At 50.7% G+C, this 19,206-nt stretch overlaps 1 protein-coding gene across 1 annotated transcript in view; it reads right to left on the minus strand.

Moving 5' to 3' along the window:
• The window catches only part of LOC123841535 (transmembrane protein 132B), a 328,953-nt gene that overhangs the window by 75,141 nt on the left and 234,606 nt on the right, over positions 1-19,206 (minus strand). Inside the window, exon 4 of the mRNA XM_064578205.1 lies at positions 13,446-13,632. Within this exon, the coding sequence (XP_064434275.1) occupies positions 13,446-13,632 (187 nt within the window). The remainder of the gene's footprint in view (positions 1-13,445; positions 13,633-19,206) is intronic.

A 19,206-nucleotide genomic window follows, 5' to 3' on the forward strand; every position in this document is an offset into this window, starting at 1 on the left:
GCTGCGTCTGGCACATTAGAGGTGTGCATACAACAGCGCTTACAAAGTGCACGGCTTGAATCTCATCCGACAAAGCCGGTTATTTCTTGTCATTTGTAAAGTGTTCCCACCGGACACACATTCTCCTTGACAACTTAAAATTGTTCTTTTCAGCTGTGACCGGGTTGGATCAATCAGGTGAAACTGTGTGTATATAGACTGCCAAGCTAACAGCTATTTGCAGAATATCTTGCTCTTTCTTGTATATGAGAGAACCTACCAGGCAGAACCGCATTAGGTTTATTCCAGATACCCACTGCCAACGGTTGCGTGCTGTCTGCAACAGGTGAGGATATTAACAAATTTGTTCTGGTGGAAGGAGAGGCGCTTGGGCCTTCTGGATGGACGTGCAAAGGCAGGACGCAACAAAAATGCTTTTCGGCGGCCCTGGGATCCCGTGCTTGTCCTGGTAAAGAGAGTCTAGCCAGCAGGACTGATTTTGAATGTGCACAGCTCAGTCGATGACTGAAGACCTACCAGTCCTGTAAATCACCATGCAGGACGTCTGTTCTTGTCAGCCACATGCATGGTGTGGGGCTGGGCTGCCCCTGAACGCCATCCAGATCTAAGTTGGCAAGTCCATGGCATATATATAACCACTTGCCTCTTCTACACCTGTAATGAGTTAGTGCCCCTCCTTTTCTACACCTGTAATGGGTTAGTGCCCCTCCTTTTCTACACCTGTAATGGGTTAGTGCTCCCCTTTTCTATACCTGTAATGGGTTAGTGCCCCCCTTTTCTACACCTGTAATAGGTTAGTGTCCCCCCCCTTTCTACACCTGTAATGGGTTAGTGCCCCCCTTTTCTACACCTGTAATGGGTTAGTGCCCCCCCTTTTCTACACCTGTAATGGGTTAGTGTCCCCCCCTTTTCTACACCTGTAATGGGTTAGTGTCCCCCCCTTTTCTACACCTGTAATGGGTTAGTGCCCCCCCCATTCATGCCCACTGGAATCTCCGGGTGGGGCCTTATTTGGAAAGAGGGTCTTTGTCATTAGTTAAGGTGAGGTCATACTAGATGAGGGTGGGCCCTGAGTCCAATGACTGGGGTCCTCATAAGAAGAGGACATAGGCGAATACACACAGCCAGCCCTCTGGTGGCAGAGGCGGAGACTGGAGTGAGGTGGCCACAAGCTAAGGAATGCCTGGAGCCAGCAGAAGCCGAACAGGCAAGGAAGGACCTAGAGCCCCCGAGCCTTCAGAGGGAGCGTGGCTCTGCTGACCCCTTGCTTTGGAGCTCTGGCCTCCAGAACTGAGAGAAGAAGTGCTGTTGCTCTCAGCCATCAGGTTGGTGCTCATTCACGATGGCGGCCCCAGGAAAGAACGGAGCGCCCAAGACACACTCCTGCACAGCCACGCTCTGGCGAGCCACCATTTGGCACAGGATACATTCCCACGTTCCACCCCCAAACCAGATGGCGTTTTACAGGGTGCATCATAGTAACAAAAAAGGGGAAGAAAAGAAATGGGAACCACGTAAATATTCATCAGTAGGGAAATAAACTATGGAATAGCCCACCACAGAATCCTACAGAGCAGGTTTTTAAAAAATGGATGAGGCGACTCTGTTCACATGGGCATGAAACAGCCTCCAAGACATATTGCTGACTGTTAAGAATGTGATAGCATTCTTACGAAGGGCAGCACAACGCCCTTCGTTTTAAAACACAGCCATGCGCACGCGCACGCACACCTGAAACAATCCAGTGTATTTTCTGCAGCCACAGATGTGTGCCCGAAGGTAGATACATAGTTCTGGATGAGAAGCATAAAAAGATAAACCGTAGTTGACTTGGGGAAGGGGACTGGAATTGTGGGCTAGCCCGCAAACACGTAAGTCTTGCTAAAATGTTTTAGGAGGATGTATTCAAGCACTATTAGATTTTAAGTTTTAAACAAAACAAAAGACAAAGGGAAAGAAAAAGATTCATTCACAAGCCTTTAAAACTTTCTGAACTGCCCTCCCACCTAAGACCTCCCAAAGCTATGGCAGACCCCGACAGGCGGCAGATGCCCGCTGGACCATCCTGGGGGCCAGAACGACCCTGCTCAGAGCTGGCTTGGGGCTGGGGGCTCCGAGGGCAAGCTGACCCTCTGAAGCCCAGCCACATGCAGGGCAGGTGGGCAAAGCACAAATACCGACAGCCAGGGAGGGAGAGAGATGCTCCATGACAGGAAGCAGGGGCTCCACAAGATTTAAGTCCCCAGTTTTGGGGGTGCCATCGGGCACAATTATCCCAAGAAAATAAAGTAGCTTCCAGGGTGCCTGAAGCTTCAATGGGGCAAGCAGAGTGAATCACAGCCACTGGCCCGGCCACCTGGACGCTCACAGCGAGTGGGTAGCTTGGTAGCTGTGTGCCAACAGACCGGATAAGAACAGTTGCACAGGGCTTGGCCCTGGGGCGAGAGGCAGCCTGTGTCCTCCCTCCCGTGGGAGGGAGAACCAGCTTCCTCAAGTACGAAGGAGCAGAAAGGCAAAGGAAAGTGGGCTTCGCAGAAGCTGGGGTCAGGAGCACCTGCTATGGTCCCTCTCGGCTGTGATAACATCTCTACACATCATACCTGTGCCTCGTCCAATCCGATGACCTCAGAAAACCACCACGCCAGAAGTCCCTTGCATTCTCTACCATGTATGCCCCTGTTCCAAACTCCTATTTTTGACAGGCAATCTCACCCAGGCTCTACCCTGGACAATTCTCACACGTGACTTCACCACAATCCTGGGCTGATTTCACACATGGGGAACTGAGTCCCAGGGCAGGTAAACCATTCGCCCAAGGTCTGGCGGCCGCTAAGTGTACGAGCCAGGATTTGAACACAGCTCCAGAGACTGCACAGGCTTACACTGAGCGTCCCTTAGGGATCTGAGTTTGCCATCAACTCAGATCATTTTGAAACTTTGCTGCTTGTCAAACAAGAATCAGGAAGTCTGGGTTATCGCTGAAGAAAAGAAGTGGCCCAAACTCCACGCGCGGTGTGACTGTCGCTGATCTCTCCTGGTCCAGATCCAAGATAGGCACAGAGTCTGGGGAGTCATTTCAAAGGCTGGGAACCCTGTACCCAGGGTCCCATCTCTCTAGGGATGAGAAGCAGCCTCTTCCCTATGAGATTTTTTCATGGCCCCAGCGGAACAGGCAGAGAGTTGAAGGTAGGTGCCCCCCACTCTAGAGACCACAGATCCTCATTCCAGGCAGCGGAACCTCTCTCTCTCTCTGCCCCCTTCTTCCTACCTTCAAATGCACCCCACCCTCCCCCACTCCACTCCCAAACGTGTAGAATGACTGAGAGGAGGTCTATTTATAGAAGACCAAAAAAAAAAAAAAAAAGCCACCACCATCTCCCCAGAGAGGATTTCCCCATACCTGAGCTGAGATTTGAATGAACAAGTGACAGACACGTCAAGAGCTGCGGGAAGAGGGTTCCAGGGGGAGGAGGAGCCCAGGCAAAGGTCCTGGGGTAGAAAGGGGTTTGGAGTGGGCGAAGCGAGGTCTGAGGGGAGCAGGAACCAGACGGGCTGCGCATTGGACAGGCCGATGAGGAGGGAGAATCGCACAGCGGGAGGACTGGGCGGCCGTCCCAGGGCTTCGGGCGGGGAGTCTGCAGCATTGGATGTGTGTTTAAGCAGAGAGCTCTGTGTGTACACGGAGATTGCAGGGCATCGAGGGTGGAGGCAGAGGCTGAACCAGCCACCCAAGAGCGAGCTGACAGTGGGGAGGCTTGAGGTGGGAGCTGGCGGTGGGGTCTCAGAGGAGACGGTGAGAGGGGGTCCATCCCTGCCCTCAGCACACTGTACTGAGCTTGTCTGTGTGTACCCCCACCCCACCCCCAAGCTGTGGGCTCCCGGAGGGCAGAGACCAGCACTCAGTGTGTGTGTGTGTGTATTTGTGTGCATGACTATGTAAGTGGGGGTGTGTGGTTATCTTTTCCCATCCAATTTCATGAACCCCTGAATTCTACAGACCCCAGGTTAGGAAACCTGCTGGATTTTATTGTGTGTACAATGGGAAGCCACTGGGTGGTTTTAAGTGGGATGAGTAGGAAGAAGCAACATGGTCTGATTTGTGTTGCAAAAGACACCCATGAAATACCACAAAGCTCAGGCTGTAGAGTGTGCCCTTCGACAAACACCTACTGGGCACTCTCCATTGGATGGTGGGCTGCACGCTGCGTGACAAAGCTGGTGAACAACAGGGCTGGTCTCTGCCCTCCAGGACCGCCCAGTCTCGTGGGGTGGGGTGGAGCTATGGACAGATAACCCCAAATATGACTCTGCTCTGACTCTGCTCAGAGCCTGGGACTACAGAACCTTCCACGGCAAAGGGGTCTCAGATGTGATGCAGTGAAGGATCCTGAGATGGGGGGTTGTCCTGGATCATCCCGGTGGCCCAGTGTCACCACAGTGTCCTTGTAAGTGAAAGAGGGGGGCAGGAGGGTCACAGTCCAAGAAAGGGGACATGGTAATGCAAGTGGACGTCAGAGTGATGTGGGGCCACAGACAAGAAATGTGGTGGCCTCTAGAAGCTGGAAATGGGTGAGGGTCCAATTTTCCCCCAGTGCCTCCAATTGGAACACAGTCCTGCTGACACCTTGACTTTTGCCACGTAGACCCATCCCAGACTTCGGACTTCCGGAATTGTAAGATAAATCTGTGCTGTCGAAAGTCACGATGGTTGTGGTAATTTGCCTAGCAGCTACGGGAGAGGGATGCAGATGCCGAGCACGGTACCTGAGCACCAGGAGGCCTGTGCACCTTTAGCTGTTACCGCCCAGGCCTGCAGAAGCTGCGCTGCCTTGCCCCCCACTCCCAGCTCTTCCCCACCCCTCCCCGCTCTGCCCACTCTAGCCATCAGCCCTCTCTGAGGTCCCCCCCTCCCCGCTCTGCCCACTCTAGCCATCAGCCCTCTCTGAGGTCCTCTGTCCACTCTAGCCGTCAGCCCTGAGGTCCCCCCCTCCCCGCTCTGCCCACTCTAGCCATCAGCCCTCTCTGAGGTCCTCTGTCCACTCTAGCTGTCAGCCCTCTCTGAGGTCCTCTGCCCACTCTAGCCAGCAGCCCTCTCTGAGGTCCCCCCCTCCCCGCTCTGCCCACTCTAGCCAGCAGCCCTCTCTGAGGTCCTCTGCCCACTCTAGCCAGCAGCCCTCTCTGAGGTCCTCTGCCCACTCTAGCCAGCAGCCCTCTCTGAGGTCCTCTGCCCACTCTAGCCAGCAGCCCTCTCTGAGGTCCTCTGTCCACTCTAGCCGTCAGCCCTCTCTGAGGTCCTCTGCCCACTCTAGCCAGCAGCCCTCTCTGAGGTCCTCTGTCCACTCTAGCCGTCAGCCCTCTCTGAGGTCCTCTGCCCACTCTAGCCAGCAGCCCTCTCTGAGGTCCTCTGTCCACTCTAGCCGTCAGCCCTCTCTGAGGTCCTCTGCCCACTCTAGCCAGCAGCCCTCTCTGAGGTCCTCTGTCCACTCTAGCCGTCAGCCCTCTCTGAGGTCCTCTGCCCACTCTAGCCAGCAGCCCTCTCTGAGGTCCTCTGTCCACTCTAGCCGTCAGCCCTGAGGTCCTCTGCCCACTCTAGCCAGCAGCCCTCTCTGAGGTCCTCTGCCCACTCTAGCCAGCAGCCCTGAGGTCCTCTGCCCACTCTAGCCAGCAGCCCTCTCTGAGGTCCTCAAACACACCAAGCCTCGCCCCGCCTGCAGTTGTGCACTGCTCCCTCTGCTGGAATGCTCTTCCTCCACAGCCGTCTACAGCTGGCTCGTCCTCCTGGGTTAGGTCTCAGGGCAGACCCTGGACCCTTGGAAGGATGTCTTCCTGATCGCTCTGACACTGCCCACCCCCTTCCCAGCCTCTCTGTTCTGCTTCCAGCACGAGTTCTCGGCACCTGAGATAACGGAACGGACTGTCCTGGCGTGTGAGCAGCACGCGAGCTGGGGGCTCTGTGCCCCTGCATCAGCATCTACTAGGACACACAGGAGGCACACGGGCATCGGTGGAAGGAAAGAAGTACATGTGCCCAGGTCTCGTAAAGTCTCAGGCCACTACAGCTAAAGACAAATCTGATCATCTCTTGTTTTTTTCCATGTGGAGCCTGTGTACCCAGTTGCCTAGAAACTCACCAAATGTGTTCACTTTTTTTATTCCAATCTTGTTGAAAGATAATGTGTTTTTATCTGCATGTGCAGAGCTGGGCTTTTTAGTTTTAAGAACTGTAGTTGGATAGCAGACTCCAGGCCTGCTCTCGACACCACCCTTGGAAATAAATCTCTAAGCTCAAAGCTCAGTAACTGGACAGAAAACTGAAGAGAAGTGAGGGGGAATGAAAGGACACAGTGGAAGGGAAAAGAAAGAAAACTTATGCTTTCATAAAGAAAAGAAACAGGCACCAAGTTAGCATTTCCCAGGCATGGAGGGGACAGCAAAAAGACTATTTTCAAGTTTTAGATTTTAAAGATGATGCAGAAAACATCATTATTACCCTGGGTTATGACACTCCTCTTTTTTGACTGCCCTTTTTAAGATGGGATTTTTGAAGGTTTTGACCATCTGTGCTGTTCTGCTAGAAATGGAATTATCAGACCCAAATCGTTTCCAACTCCAAAATTTCCATCAACTCCACTTTCCCCCTCCCCACGTACAAAAAATAATGAATCCACCACATACTAAATAAATGTCTGTTGTATAGTAATTGACTAGATGGAGGGAAAGAAAGAAGGAATGAAAGAAGGAAGTAAGGAGGGGACAGATGGATAGATGAACAAATAGATGAATGGGTGGATGGGTGGGTGGATGGGTGGGTGGATGGATGGATGGAAGGACAGATGGATGAGTAGACAGACATAAGAATGGATGGAAGGATGGATGGAAAGATGGATAGCTGGATGAATGAATAGATGGATAGAAGGACAGATGGATGGGTGGACAAACAGATAGACAAATGGATACATGGATAGATGAAGGAACAGATGAATGGAAGAACAGATGGATGGATGGACAAACATATGGACAGACGGATGGGCAGATGAGTAGACAGACAGATGAATGGATGGAATGATGGATGGAAAGATGGATAGTTGGATAAACGAATGGATGGATGGAAGGATAGATGGATGGATGGACAGATGGATAGATGAATGGACAGATGGACAGACAGATGGATGGAAAGACAGATGGATGAGTACATCACCACTGCCCCTGTTCTTTTGCAAGCCTTCCTGCCTGGACCATTGCATCAGCCCCTGCCCTGGCTTCCAGTCCTGGGGTCTCTCCCTAGTCCTATCAGACATTACCCCAAAGCTGCATATTTACCTTCATGAAGTAGAGATTGCTTCACTACCCAAAAGGTGCCAACAGTATCCAACGCTACCCAGGATCACATAACTGTGGTAGCAAAGTTCTAAATCATAAGCCTGGGGTTGCCTCCCAGGGTAATAGTGCCTCCTCAGAAGATGCAGTGAGACTGAATGAGATATTCCAAGGGCAGGAGTCACAGCTGACAGCCCACCCAACAGTCTCCCCTCCTCTCCACCCTGTCACAGCTGAGTCCCCAAATGCCAGATCTCATCTCCCCACCTCTGCACCATGGCTATCTCTTGTTTTTTTCATCAAATCAAAACTCTTTTCTTTCCACACGAGAACCCACCACCCACCCTGAGATTGAACTTCTGCTTGGCCTTCACCCAAAGTCTGACAGATGTGCCTGCATGTGGCCAGAGAAAATGGCAGCCATGATGAAAAGAATGATGACTAAATCTGACTGAGTGCTGACAATGTGCCGGCCAACAACACTGACACCTTCCCTGCAGTGTCCCACTGAGTCCTCACAAAACTTTGTAAGACAGGAAACCTCATTTCTACAGTTTACAGACAAGGAAACTGAGTTTCAGAGAAGTAAAGTGATGTGCCCACGATAACAAAGCTAGTAAACATTAAAGTTCAAATTTCAGTCTAAACAGGTTGACCCAATAGGCTGTACTCTTGACCAAAATGTTTCTTTGCCAACTGCCTCAAAGGTGAAAATGACTGGAATTTTCCCAGTATGTACCTCACCTCAGGAAATCAACAGGATAACAAAACTAATACGGTAGAGAAGGTCGTTAATTCTACACAATGGTTGAATCTGCTTGAATCTACCTGGGGTGCTTTCCACTACATACACGACCTTTATACTTGCCTGGATAGTGTAAGCATGTTCATATTTGTAGTATCTCACTTAGTCCATATGACACCACTGCGCAGGAGACAGGACCAGTGTTCTTACTTGGAAACTCACAATGAGAAACTAAAGCAAAGAGAAGTTAGGTGACCCCTCTAAGGCTACATGGAGAATGAGAAGCCAGGTGGGCTCTGCCCTCAGGTCTCCTCTTCCCAGCTCCCGGAGCTGGAGGAGAAGGATGTGGAACTATCACAGGAGCTTCCTTAGCCCCAGCCCCGTGGGGGCCCCTAACTTCCAGGATGAAAGGCTGTCTGTGTAAACGAAGAGGCTTGTGATCACCGTGCCTGTGGGGGCTCTGCTGTGGGATCTTCTGGAAGAGCAGAGTGCAGAGTTCTTCCCAGGAGGGCAGTGTCTCCGGGAGCCTAGAGACATCAGAGGTGGTAGGTTGGCTGGGGATGACACTGAGGTCCAGAAAGCTCCTCAGGCAATAGCCTGGGGAGGCAACAAAAGAACAGATCATGGGAAGAGGGATGGAGAGTTCTGGGTAAACAGCCTGAGGAAGAGCAGAAAGGGGAGATTGGGGTCCTGCACAAGGCAGGTGGGGGGGAAATAATGGCTCCTCTAGGATGTCCACATCATAATCCCCAGAATCTATGGATATGTTACTTTTGCATGGCAAGAGGGAAAGTGAAGACTCTTGAGATGGGGAGATTTTTCTAGCTAATATCCAAGTGGCCCCCATGCCATAGCAAGGGTCTTTATAAGGGACCGAGGGAGGCAGGAGGGTCAGAGAGGAGACGTAATGACAGAAGCAGAGGTCTGAGTGACACGGAGCCAGGGGCCAAGGGATGCAGGAGGCCCCCAGGAGCTGGAAAAGGCAACAAACGGATTCTCCTTCCCATCCTCCGGAAGGATGCAGTTCTTCATTTTAGTCCAGTGAGACCCATTTCAGGCTCTGGCCTCCAGATTGTAAGATGATGACTTTCTGTTGCTTTATGCCACTGAGTTTGTAGTGATTTGTTACTGTGGCAAAAGGAGATTAACACAGCAAATGAGAGCTCCAGCCAGTGGACTTGGGTTTTGATGGTAAATATAACCATCCATTCATTTGTTGAGCAAACACTGTACACTCGGCACCATGAAAGGTGCTGAGAAAGCCCCCAGTGGTCAGAGCAAACATGGTCCCTCCCATCCAGGGGCTTGCGATCCAGTTTCTGCTTATCAATCTATTGCTGCCCAGCTCCAAATTCACCCCTCATTACCTGCTCTATGAAAATGGATCTGAGCCCTTAATATATTTTTCCTTTGCCAAAAGGCAAGGTGTTGAGCTTTGTCGGTAGGGATGTCAGAGAGACGTTTCTGAGGGAAAGGGCTTGCCTTGGGACTCTGGTGCACTCTGTCTGCAGGCTGCCGCCGTGCACGAGCCGTGACTTCCGCAGCACCAGTAGCCCCCCTCAGGTCCAGCTCCCGCAGCACCCAGCACCCGGCAGCTCTACCCAGCTGCCACCTTGAGTGGTTTGGTGCTTCCGATGCCTCTGATGAGACACCTCTCTGTAAAGAGCAGTCTTCAGAATTCTAGTAAGTTCTGCCAGCATGCTACGTCGGCAACTTCTCCACGTTCGATGAGCTGGGACCACACCCTCTCCAACAAGGGCTGGATCTGGGGGTGGGGGGGGATGCTGTTCCTTGAGCACTCTAGCTCAGCCCTGGGGCAGTGGATGCTCCTGATGGCTGCCATTTGGACATTCTTCAGAGTTCTCTTGACTTCTTACTAAGCAATCCCTCGTTATTCCAGTCTCTGTTATAATTAATAACCCTTTATATTAAACTTTCTCTGTTTCAATGCTTTCTCATGACTGGAGCCAGACTGAGACAGACATGCACAATCACATAAATAAGCATGAATTGCAAACAGTGGTATGATCTACAAGAGGCAAGTGAGCAAGAATATAAGGAGGACAGAACTAATTTGGCCTGAATGGCCAAGAGAGTTCTCTCGCGTTGACTTTTAAGGTGAAAAGAGACCAGAAACCAGACAAGTGGACCATTCTGGGCAGGCCCGGGACTCAGCGTGGCTGTGCTCTGAATGCACAGGGTTCTGAAGAACAAGCCACACTTTGGGACATCAGAGTCGTGTTGGGCAATAAAACCAGCAAGACAATGGCATCAACCAGAGCCCGTGTGGCTTCATTTGCACTCCCTGCTGGGTTCTGGCTGCTCAGGTGACCCAGCCCTGGTTCCCAGGAACACTTCCTCCTGCCCCAGCCCCGAGTCCAGTGGACTCTTATTCTGGCCAGAACAAGAGTTTTATTGCACAACGGGAAGCCCCACTTCCCGACTCTTCTGTTGTGTCTGGCTTCTCATTCATTCTAACTCCTGCGTAGCTGCATGCTTGGGCTTACATCACTCTGCTCTCACTACTAAAGTGGTTTCTGCTTCTGGGTACAAACATACAACAACAAGCCCATCTGTGGATGTTCTGTGCACAAGTCATGGAGCACCCTTACATCATGCGAAGTCGTCCAGAGTCAGTTGCCACTGAGAAGGAAGAAAGGAGGTGGAGAAGGGGAGGAGGAGACAAGGAGGGAGGGATTGGGGAGGGAGAAGGGGGAGGGAAGGAGGAAGGGGAGGAGAAGGGGAAAGGAGGAGCGGGAAGGGGGAGGGAAAAGGAAGAAGCACCTAGCAGGTACTCCCTGCTAGGCACAGCAGGCAAAACTCTCCCCTTGGCAGCTGTGGGTCCAGGGAGCGCAGCTGAAACAACTGATCCCACAGCAAACTTCACAGAATAGCTCTGGTCCCCGGGGGTTACTTCAGAGCCACTCTTCACAATGATCCAAGAGATAGATGGTGACACACACCACTCAACCATCCAACCCCGGCGCTCTGCTGCCAAGAGGAATTAAAGCCCAATGCGGGAAACCATCCCTAGGTAAAGATCAGCCAGATGGGGAGCACTGGGCGGCGTCAATAGTCAGAGACATGCCGCGTGCACCCCGTAGACCCAGCCTCCCTGGAGCGGCAAGGCACGGCCCCCGAGGGGAGGGAGTGGCGGTGGTTGAGGGAGGGCAACAGAGAAGCCTCCGGATGTGGTGAGCACGCCAGCACCCACGGGACTCCACACCCCACGCTGTGCCCTGGCACCTGTCAGTAAGACACAGGAGCACGGATGCCCCACCGGGAAGCACCGGCCCCCGCAGAGACCGTCCAAGCCAACCCCTGATCTAGGACCACATTCCAAATGCCTGCTTTCCCTGCTCTGCCAGGCTCTTCCTTCCTAACCCTCCCCCCGACTCTGTGCTGTCCCCACTAAGAGCCCTGACCCTGGGAGGGACAGCCCACTCAGCCTGGGGCCGTGAGAGAGGATGTCACCATGACCAGGGCATTTGTGTGTCCGTAGGACAGGTCTCATCAGGAAAGGGGATCCCAAGAGACAAGACGACCAGCACGCCCCTGAAGCCCAGTGACAGCCGAATGACTGTCCCCACTGCCAGGCGCTCTCCTCAGAAGGGGACTTAGGGCGGGCGAGACGCTAAAACTGAAGCAGGGCCAAGGCCACACAGTTGCGGACACGGAGTACGCCATGACAGAGTTAAAGCAGCATAGCCAATCCGTGACCACGGCCACGGCTGTGTGTGATCCAGCGGGCTGGAGTTAGTCCTCGGGGTGCTGCGCTTGGCACCCCTGTCCCGGTTCTGCCTCCTTTCCTGCTCCTCCCAGAACCGGCACCTGCCCATCCAAGGAGGGCCTGACCTTCTCCCTTGGAATTCCGGCCTCAGAAGCGACAGGGGGTGACAGAATCCCCAGTGAATCGGGTGCTGCGCACTAAGCTCAGAGCAACAGTGTAAGGACTCAGAGTAAAGACGCAAGCCAATCTCAGCCAGATCAAGGTTGATCTGGAGAATCAGAACAGTCTCTTTCTGCCTTAAAATCCACATCCATCCATCTCTGCCCTTTGACAGGGCCATTTCCTGCTGATTGTCGCTGCACGAAAACCAAAATGCAGATCGCTGCTGATGTGGGTAAACTCCGTCAGGCTAACTTTCAAGAATTAGATGAGCCCAGTAGCTCCGGTTAAAGCAAGGGGTTCACTCATTCGCTGACATTCATTCACAGCATATAGTAACTGTCCCAGGCATTGTTCTAGGTGCTGGGATCACAGATGTGGACACAAATGACCAGAATCCTACCCTCACGGATCTCACCTTGTAGGGAGGAGATGGATGGTGAGCCCTGCACCTCCAACACCAATAACATCTACGAAAGATGAAACAGGGTGGTGGCATGCACAGAGAGGGGGGCAGGCAGAGAGCCAGTTCTGGCCAACGTGGCCAGGGGAGGGTGCATCTCTTAACAGTCAAGGTGAAGGGAGGAGCCAGGCATGCAGATACATGGGGAAAGTGTGTTTTGGGCACAGACAAGAGTAAGAACACAGATATGTGAATTGCAGACTTCATTGTTAGGTGTGGGGTTTCGTTTGCAAGGATCTTAACTCTGGTATCCAACTTGAGTATGGATGATAGAAATATCCACACACTTCCCTAGAATATCTGGGTGCTGACCCCTACACTTTGCTCCCAGACAGGAAGGCCGAAGTAATGCAGAATATTTCCTGTTCCACTGAACATTTCCAGTGTGGGAAAGGTATTAGGAACGTGGTGCTCCCAGGGATTGATAATCCCTATGGATCACCAGCACTGTCCTTTTTACATTCTGGAACCTCAAGCATAACGCTGTTCTCAGATGTGGCCCCTGAGCCTGGTCGTGAATGGAGCTTCAACCAAGCTCAGAGGAAAAATCTGGTCACCTCCAGGCCAGGAACAGAAACGGAAGTGGTTCATGGACTCTGGGACCTGGTCAGTTCCCAACAAGGCTGCTTCAGTCCATCGCATTTTTCAGCTTGCCCATCCCCACGCTACCTGGGAACTGCCCGGTGAAGCGTGCAGAGCGTTGTCCCCACACATATGCCTGGTGCATTCCACCCAGCACAGCACTTGGTCCTGATGTGGGCCCAGATTCAGACCATGAAGAACAGGAGCCCCCAGGAAATGTTCACCAATATCCACAAAGGAGAAGAGATTTGCTGTAGACCCCAAATAGTTTCCAAAAAGGCATTATAGAAAGCAGGTAAATAAAAAGTAATCTGAGTGTATTTCCCTTGCTTAAACATTCTCAAGTGCATAAAAAATAACAGATTATAAAACACATCATGTTTCTTTGAACATTAAAAGCACTCCAAAAAACCTCTTGGTGACCCTCTTCTGAAGCTCAAATTTCTCACCATCGCAAGAGGGACGATGCCCACAAAGGATGTCTGGCTGACGAAGATCTCAGAGACGGCCAGCTCGCTCATGGAGTCCTCCACTGGATACTCCACCTGCCAGGTGATGGGCTGGGCCCCGGCCAGGCCACTGCTGTTGTCGATCCCGAAGTCCACTTGCAAGATCTCATAGAAGGAGCCATTTGCCCTGGAAAACAAACACATATTGAAGTGTAATTTAAAACCTGAGACTCAGTAGTCTGAGATAAATTGCCACATTCCTCCTTGCCGATGGAAAGAGTGATTGCCAACTTCAACAGAGTACATGGCAGTGCCGACAGAGCCTAACTCGTGGGCTGTCCGTCAGTGACCCACAACTCCAAATGGGTGGGCAGTCCATCTGCAGGGCTCAGTGGGAAGCAGACCGCTCTCCCTCGAATGAGCAGGTCAGACAGCTCTCCCCACTCCCACTTGTGCACACGGCAAGTGGCCCTGAGCCTCTTGTCTGGTGCTACCATCACTCCATTCCTGAGGCACATCCTGGACTCTGACTACCTCCATATTTACTTAGCTGTGTGTCTATGGACCCGTGGTTCAAACTCTGAGTTTTAGGATTTGGGGAGAACAGTGGTGACCTCACAGGCTGGCGGGAGCATCATGAGACCAAGCATGGGAAGGACTCCGTAACTCGCTGGCTCACTACAAAACTATGAGTGACACATAAAATGCTACAGTGATTCCTCATTTCATGACCCTGAAATGGGATGAGATGTAAGAATCCACCAGCCTTAATTCATGGAGTGGCAGCACTGCCTATGTGTTTGGAAGAGGGGAAGAAGGTGGATGGGACACATAAACGTGAAAAAAACTAGCATCATTCTCAGTATTTTTGTACACAGGGAGTATCTTGTCATTGACAGGGATGTTGTAAATTGTAGGCCGACTATTGTACCAACAGCAGAAGTTGCTGAACAGAGAGTTAAAACAGAAGCCATGCAGCACAGGGTTTGTGAAGGACTCTGTTCTGTAGCCTTTTCCATCACCCTGATGCTAGCTTTATCCCCAGCCAAGGAATCTGACAGCAGAGTGACCAATTCATGGTTCCCCAAGGCCTGAGTCATACCAACCAACCTATTCCTTTCCTGCCGGTGGGTCTGCCTGGACCAAAATGGGCTTGGAAGCCTCTGGCCTGTCTTTCAGGGTGTGGGCAGGTTGTGCAGAAAGAGTTTTGAAAATGAACCTGGTCTTGCTGCTTGCCCACCAGAAATCTCCTACCATGGACAGCTCCCTTCCCACCTGCTGACTTAAGAAGAGGTTGAAAACCACACCTGGATGGTTAGAAGCAACCAACAGGTACCAGAGGCAAGCTTCAGACGTAGTAACAGTATTGACAGAAATGACTTGCTCAATACAGAATTCCACCCAAATCAGAGCCACACTAGACTCCATATAGAATTGGTCGTGTCCAACCCTTTTCCATGTGGCCAAGGTGTTAAGAAACTCTCTGATGTTGCTCTGTCCGATACTGTGCCCACTAGCCAGAAATAGCTATCCAAATTGAAACATAAATGTATTAAAATGACACAGCCGGGTGTCCCAGCTGAGCTTAAGCTGGGTGTGGGACATGGGAGCTCTGAGTCCTCAAGTATCTACTCGTCACGGTGTTCTGCACAGGGAAGACAGTGTGTACGGCATAAAAATCCCTTGCTTCATGAGAAGGACGACAGTGGGCACAGAGGAGAACCCCCACCAGGGGACTCCAGTATACCTGGGCATCTTTAGCGAGAAGGCAGAGCAAGGGGAGGCTAATGGCTGATTCTGAGTTGCCGAAGGGATTTCAGGGTCTTAGGGACTGAGGCCCTCGCTTCAGCCACCCTCATTCCTCTCCCAGCCTGAAGTCTCCTCTCTGGTCCACAGCAAGTCCTCACTTCTCCATCTGTTGAGTCAGGAGACACTCAGTCCTATTGGACCAGATCTTCAATTACTCTTTGGGCTGCACCGTGCTTGGAACCATGACTTGGGAGCTGCTTCTAATACCTCTTGGGTTCTCAGCATTCAGTAGACCTCAGCAAGGCAAATGCCAAGAAAGTGAGACGCCCCCAGCAGGAGAAGAAAAGGAGCATAACTGTCTGTGTTCTCAGCAATTTAATCCTGCTAAATCTGCACTCTGGTCTTGGCGTACAGAAGCAGCCAGTCTTTGGGCAAAGGGGGCAGGGTCTGTGTGAGAGGGCCAGCCCCCTTCTCCCTTCCTGAGCCCTTCCTGCTCCTCTCTGACTGTCCAGCCCATGAGCTGGACCAGCGACAGGAATCTGCCCAAGTCCAACTACAAACAGAATAATGCTCAACTGTGAGTCACTTTTATGCACAAGTGTTTATTCTAAGTCATTTCCCTCAAACCGGAGGAAGGGGGTCTTTTATTTCAGGCAGCTGATATGCTTGCAAGTAAGTCCATTTCTATGGAAATGGGCTTCTAATTATTAATTTTACCTGTTCCTGATCTATCCTTGATAAGCCTTTCAAATTTAGGAAAGTGCTTTCATGATCCTCTCAATTTAATAATTACCAACTGCCTTTGAGGAATCTGGATCAGTAGTCCACCCGTGAGATATTCATTAGATATTTTTCCCTGGGGTGGAGAAATGTGTGTGTGCATGTGAGCATGTATGTCTGTGTGTGTGCGTGTGCATGTGTGTGCATGTATGTGGGTTCGCACATGTGTGTGATTGTGTGTGTGCATGTGCATGTATGTGTGCATGCGTGTGCATGTGTTCGGAGGGGTCAGGCAGGAAACGCTGCTTGGCTGCTTCTCCCCCCGAGGCTGAGCACACAGCACCCTCCCAGAAGGACTTGGTTCCCAAAGCCCTGTTTTCCATGGAAGCTTCCCCTTTAGTAAACCTGGGAGCCTCTTCCCTGGGACCCTGGGACCCCTGGGGTGGAGCTGAGGCAGCTTTTGAATGCACAGTGTGGTTGCAGCTCAGACAGGCCAGCAGGGAGGAAAAGGAGAGATGGGGGCAGAGGAGGGGTATGGGGCACCCAACCCAGCAGCCTGTCCCCAAGAGCCACATCCAGCCATTTATCAGCATATAACCCATGATGACAATAATAGCTGTTTGGGGGAGGGAGGGAGGAGACAGGGAGAGGGGAGGAGGAAGGGAGGGAGAAATAAGAGAAGGGGGGAGAGAGGGGGTTCAAAACTTTGAACTCTTCTCCAGCAAGTTGTGCCATTTACATCGACTATTACCCACCAACCCCCACAAACTTCTAGATGGTTCTGCGCTACCAGGCTGAGATGCTGAAGCTTTCCCCACATGAGCTTTTCTAGAAATGGAGCGAGAGAGGCTGACCTCTGTCAGGGTCTCTGTCTTAAGAGCCCTTCTCTGGCATTATGTTTTTAAACGACCAAAAGGCAAGGTACATACAGATCCATGATCACATTGAGCAAATGCCCCCGAAGAGGCACGATGACATGGATTCCACCATTATGGTGCCCTATAGAGTATTCTCGCCATCCAAAAAATCCTCTCTGCTCTGCCTATCCATCCCTTCTCTGCCCAATCCCTGGCAACCAATCTTTTACTGTCTCCAAAGTTTTGCCTTTTCCAGAATATCCTATCACTGGAATCCTATGGTGTGGTGTGCAGCCTCTTCAGACTGGCCTCTTTCACTTAGTAATATGTATTTGAGGTTCTTCCAGGTCTTTTTTGGCTTGACAGCTTATTCCTTTTTAGTGCCAAATAACATTCCATTGTCTGATGGACCACAGTTTATTTAATCCCTCACCTGCTGAAGGACATCTTGGTGGACATAAGCTTTCAACTCCTTTGAGCAAAATACCAAGGAACATGACTGCTGGATGGTATGAACCTAATTCTTCAAAGGCCAAGCCTATTATAACACTACAGTCACTGTGGTCCCTAGTACATTCATTTGTGGAGTGACATTTATTAAGCACATATTATGTGTGAGGCACTAAGAATTCATTGGTAGACAAAATAGATAAGATCCCTGTCTTGCTAATCAGGTAAATAAATAAGGTAAGTCCTGGTCATGAAAGATGCTATCCTAAAAATTAAATAGAATTAAATTTCTTTTTAAAAGTCTAAATAAATTTTTTCAATTAAAAAATTGTAAATACAATTTTTAAATAGTCCATTTTCATTTTAAACTAGAATATATATTACAAAAGGAGACAATGAAAGGTGTTCAGGGCCTGCCCCTGTAAGGAACTGACATTTGAGCTGAGACCCAAAGGACGAATAGAAGCCAAACAGATCTTCAGCAAATGTTTGCTGAATAAATGAGTAAATCTATTTTAAGCTTTTTAAAAAATCATGGGAAAAGTTTATCCGAAACCATTCAGCATGAACACAAGGTGCTAAATGCAAAAGAACAACCATTCAGTCTTTGTTCAAATACCACCTGCTCAGTAAAGCCTGTTCTGACCACACCATCTAAAGCTCCATGCCCCGTGCTTACAGTTTTGACCCCGTTAGCCAGCTCTTTCTCTCTCTCTCTCTCGCACATGCACACATACACACTCCTATGAATGTGGGATCTTTGCCTGCTTTGCTCATTATTGTGTCCCCAGCACTCAGAACCCTGCCTGGGACATAGTTGTTGCTCATTGAGTATCAGTGAATATCCAGCAACAGTTGGAACAAGATCTCAGAGGAACACGTGCTTAGTGAACGCCGAGACCAGATGTTGGGAGAAGACAGATTGGCAAGTCAGGGAAGGCTTCCTGGAGGAGGCTGGACTCAGGCTGATCTTTGAACAACAGGCTAATTAGACGAGCAACTGCTTCAGCCCCACTGCTTGGGGTCGCTCATCACACCCTTTCCCCTCCGGACATGCTTCCCACTCCGTGACGGCCCCCACATCAGTCCTCCCAGGGAGGAAAGAAGCAATCACTGCTCATCAGTCCCATCAACAGGGCAGAGGCTCTGTAGTCCGTCTCTCTGCCTGTCACGCAGCTCTTTTCATCATGATCTAATGGCCAGCTCTCAGAATCTGGCATGAATAAATCATCTCCTTCTGCAATTCCAAAAAATCCAGGCACTACCTCCTCATTTCTGTTTCGTCAAAGGCAGCACTGCCTGAGCTTGCTGTGGGAAGAACGTTTCAGGTTCATGAGTTGGGCAGTGGTTGGCAGTCAAAGGTCTAAAAATATTTAACAGCCACGAGTCTCGAGCAGGGACTTATAATCTTTCGGACTCAAAACATTGTTTCCTCATTGGTTTCATTTCCTGACTTCCCATCATCAAATTTTTATATAGAACTTGGAAAAAATTTCTGAGACGATGTCAAATGGGAACAGTCCAAGAGTCGAGGTTCCTTTATTACTTTTCTGGTTGACCAGGAAAAGCTCAGTAGAAAACCCAGAGGTTACAGCGTGGTCCACTGGGCTGCACGTGGCCAGAGCCATACTTCATTAACTGCCCCCCACTACCGTGTTTTTACAAAATTTGAACTAGCTGTCAATATTTTTAAACGCAGAGAATCCACACATACACTCCCCCAAAGACATGGGATTTCTGGCTTCTTCGGGAAAATGGGGAGACCAGGCACGACCACCCCACATGCCCATGTGGCAACACTCAGCCACAGAATGCCGTCCCCACCCATGGGGCTGAAACTCTCCAACAGACCACTTTATTCAGTTACGGTATCCCTCAGGTCCCTGTAGATATTTGTGATCTCTGAGAAAACACATTTTGTTCCTGACCTTCTAGTAAACACCTGATGAGCTGTGTTTCCCGCTCACCCACAATTCCTCCTCCTC

This window comes from Mirounga angustirostris, unplaced genomic scaffold (genome assembly GCF_029215605.1).
Source record: "Mirounga angustirostris isolate CCGP_5_RB_7025 unplaced genomic scaffold, mMirAng1.0.hap1 SCAF_14, whole genome shotgun sequence".
NCBI lineage: Eukaryota > Metazoa > Chordata > Mammalia > Carnivora > Phocidae > Mirounga > Mirounga angustirostris.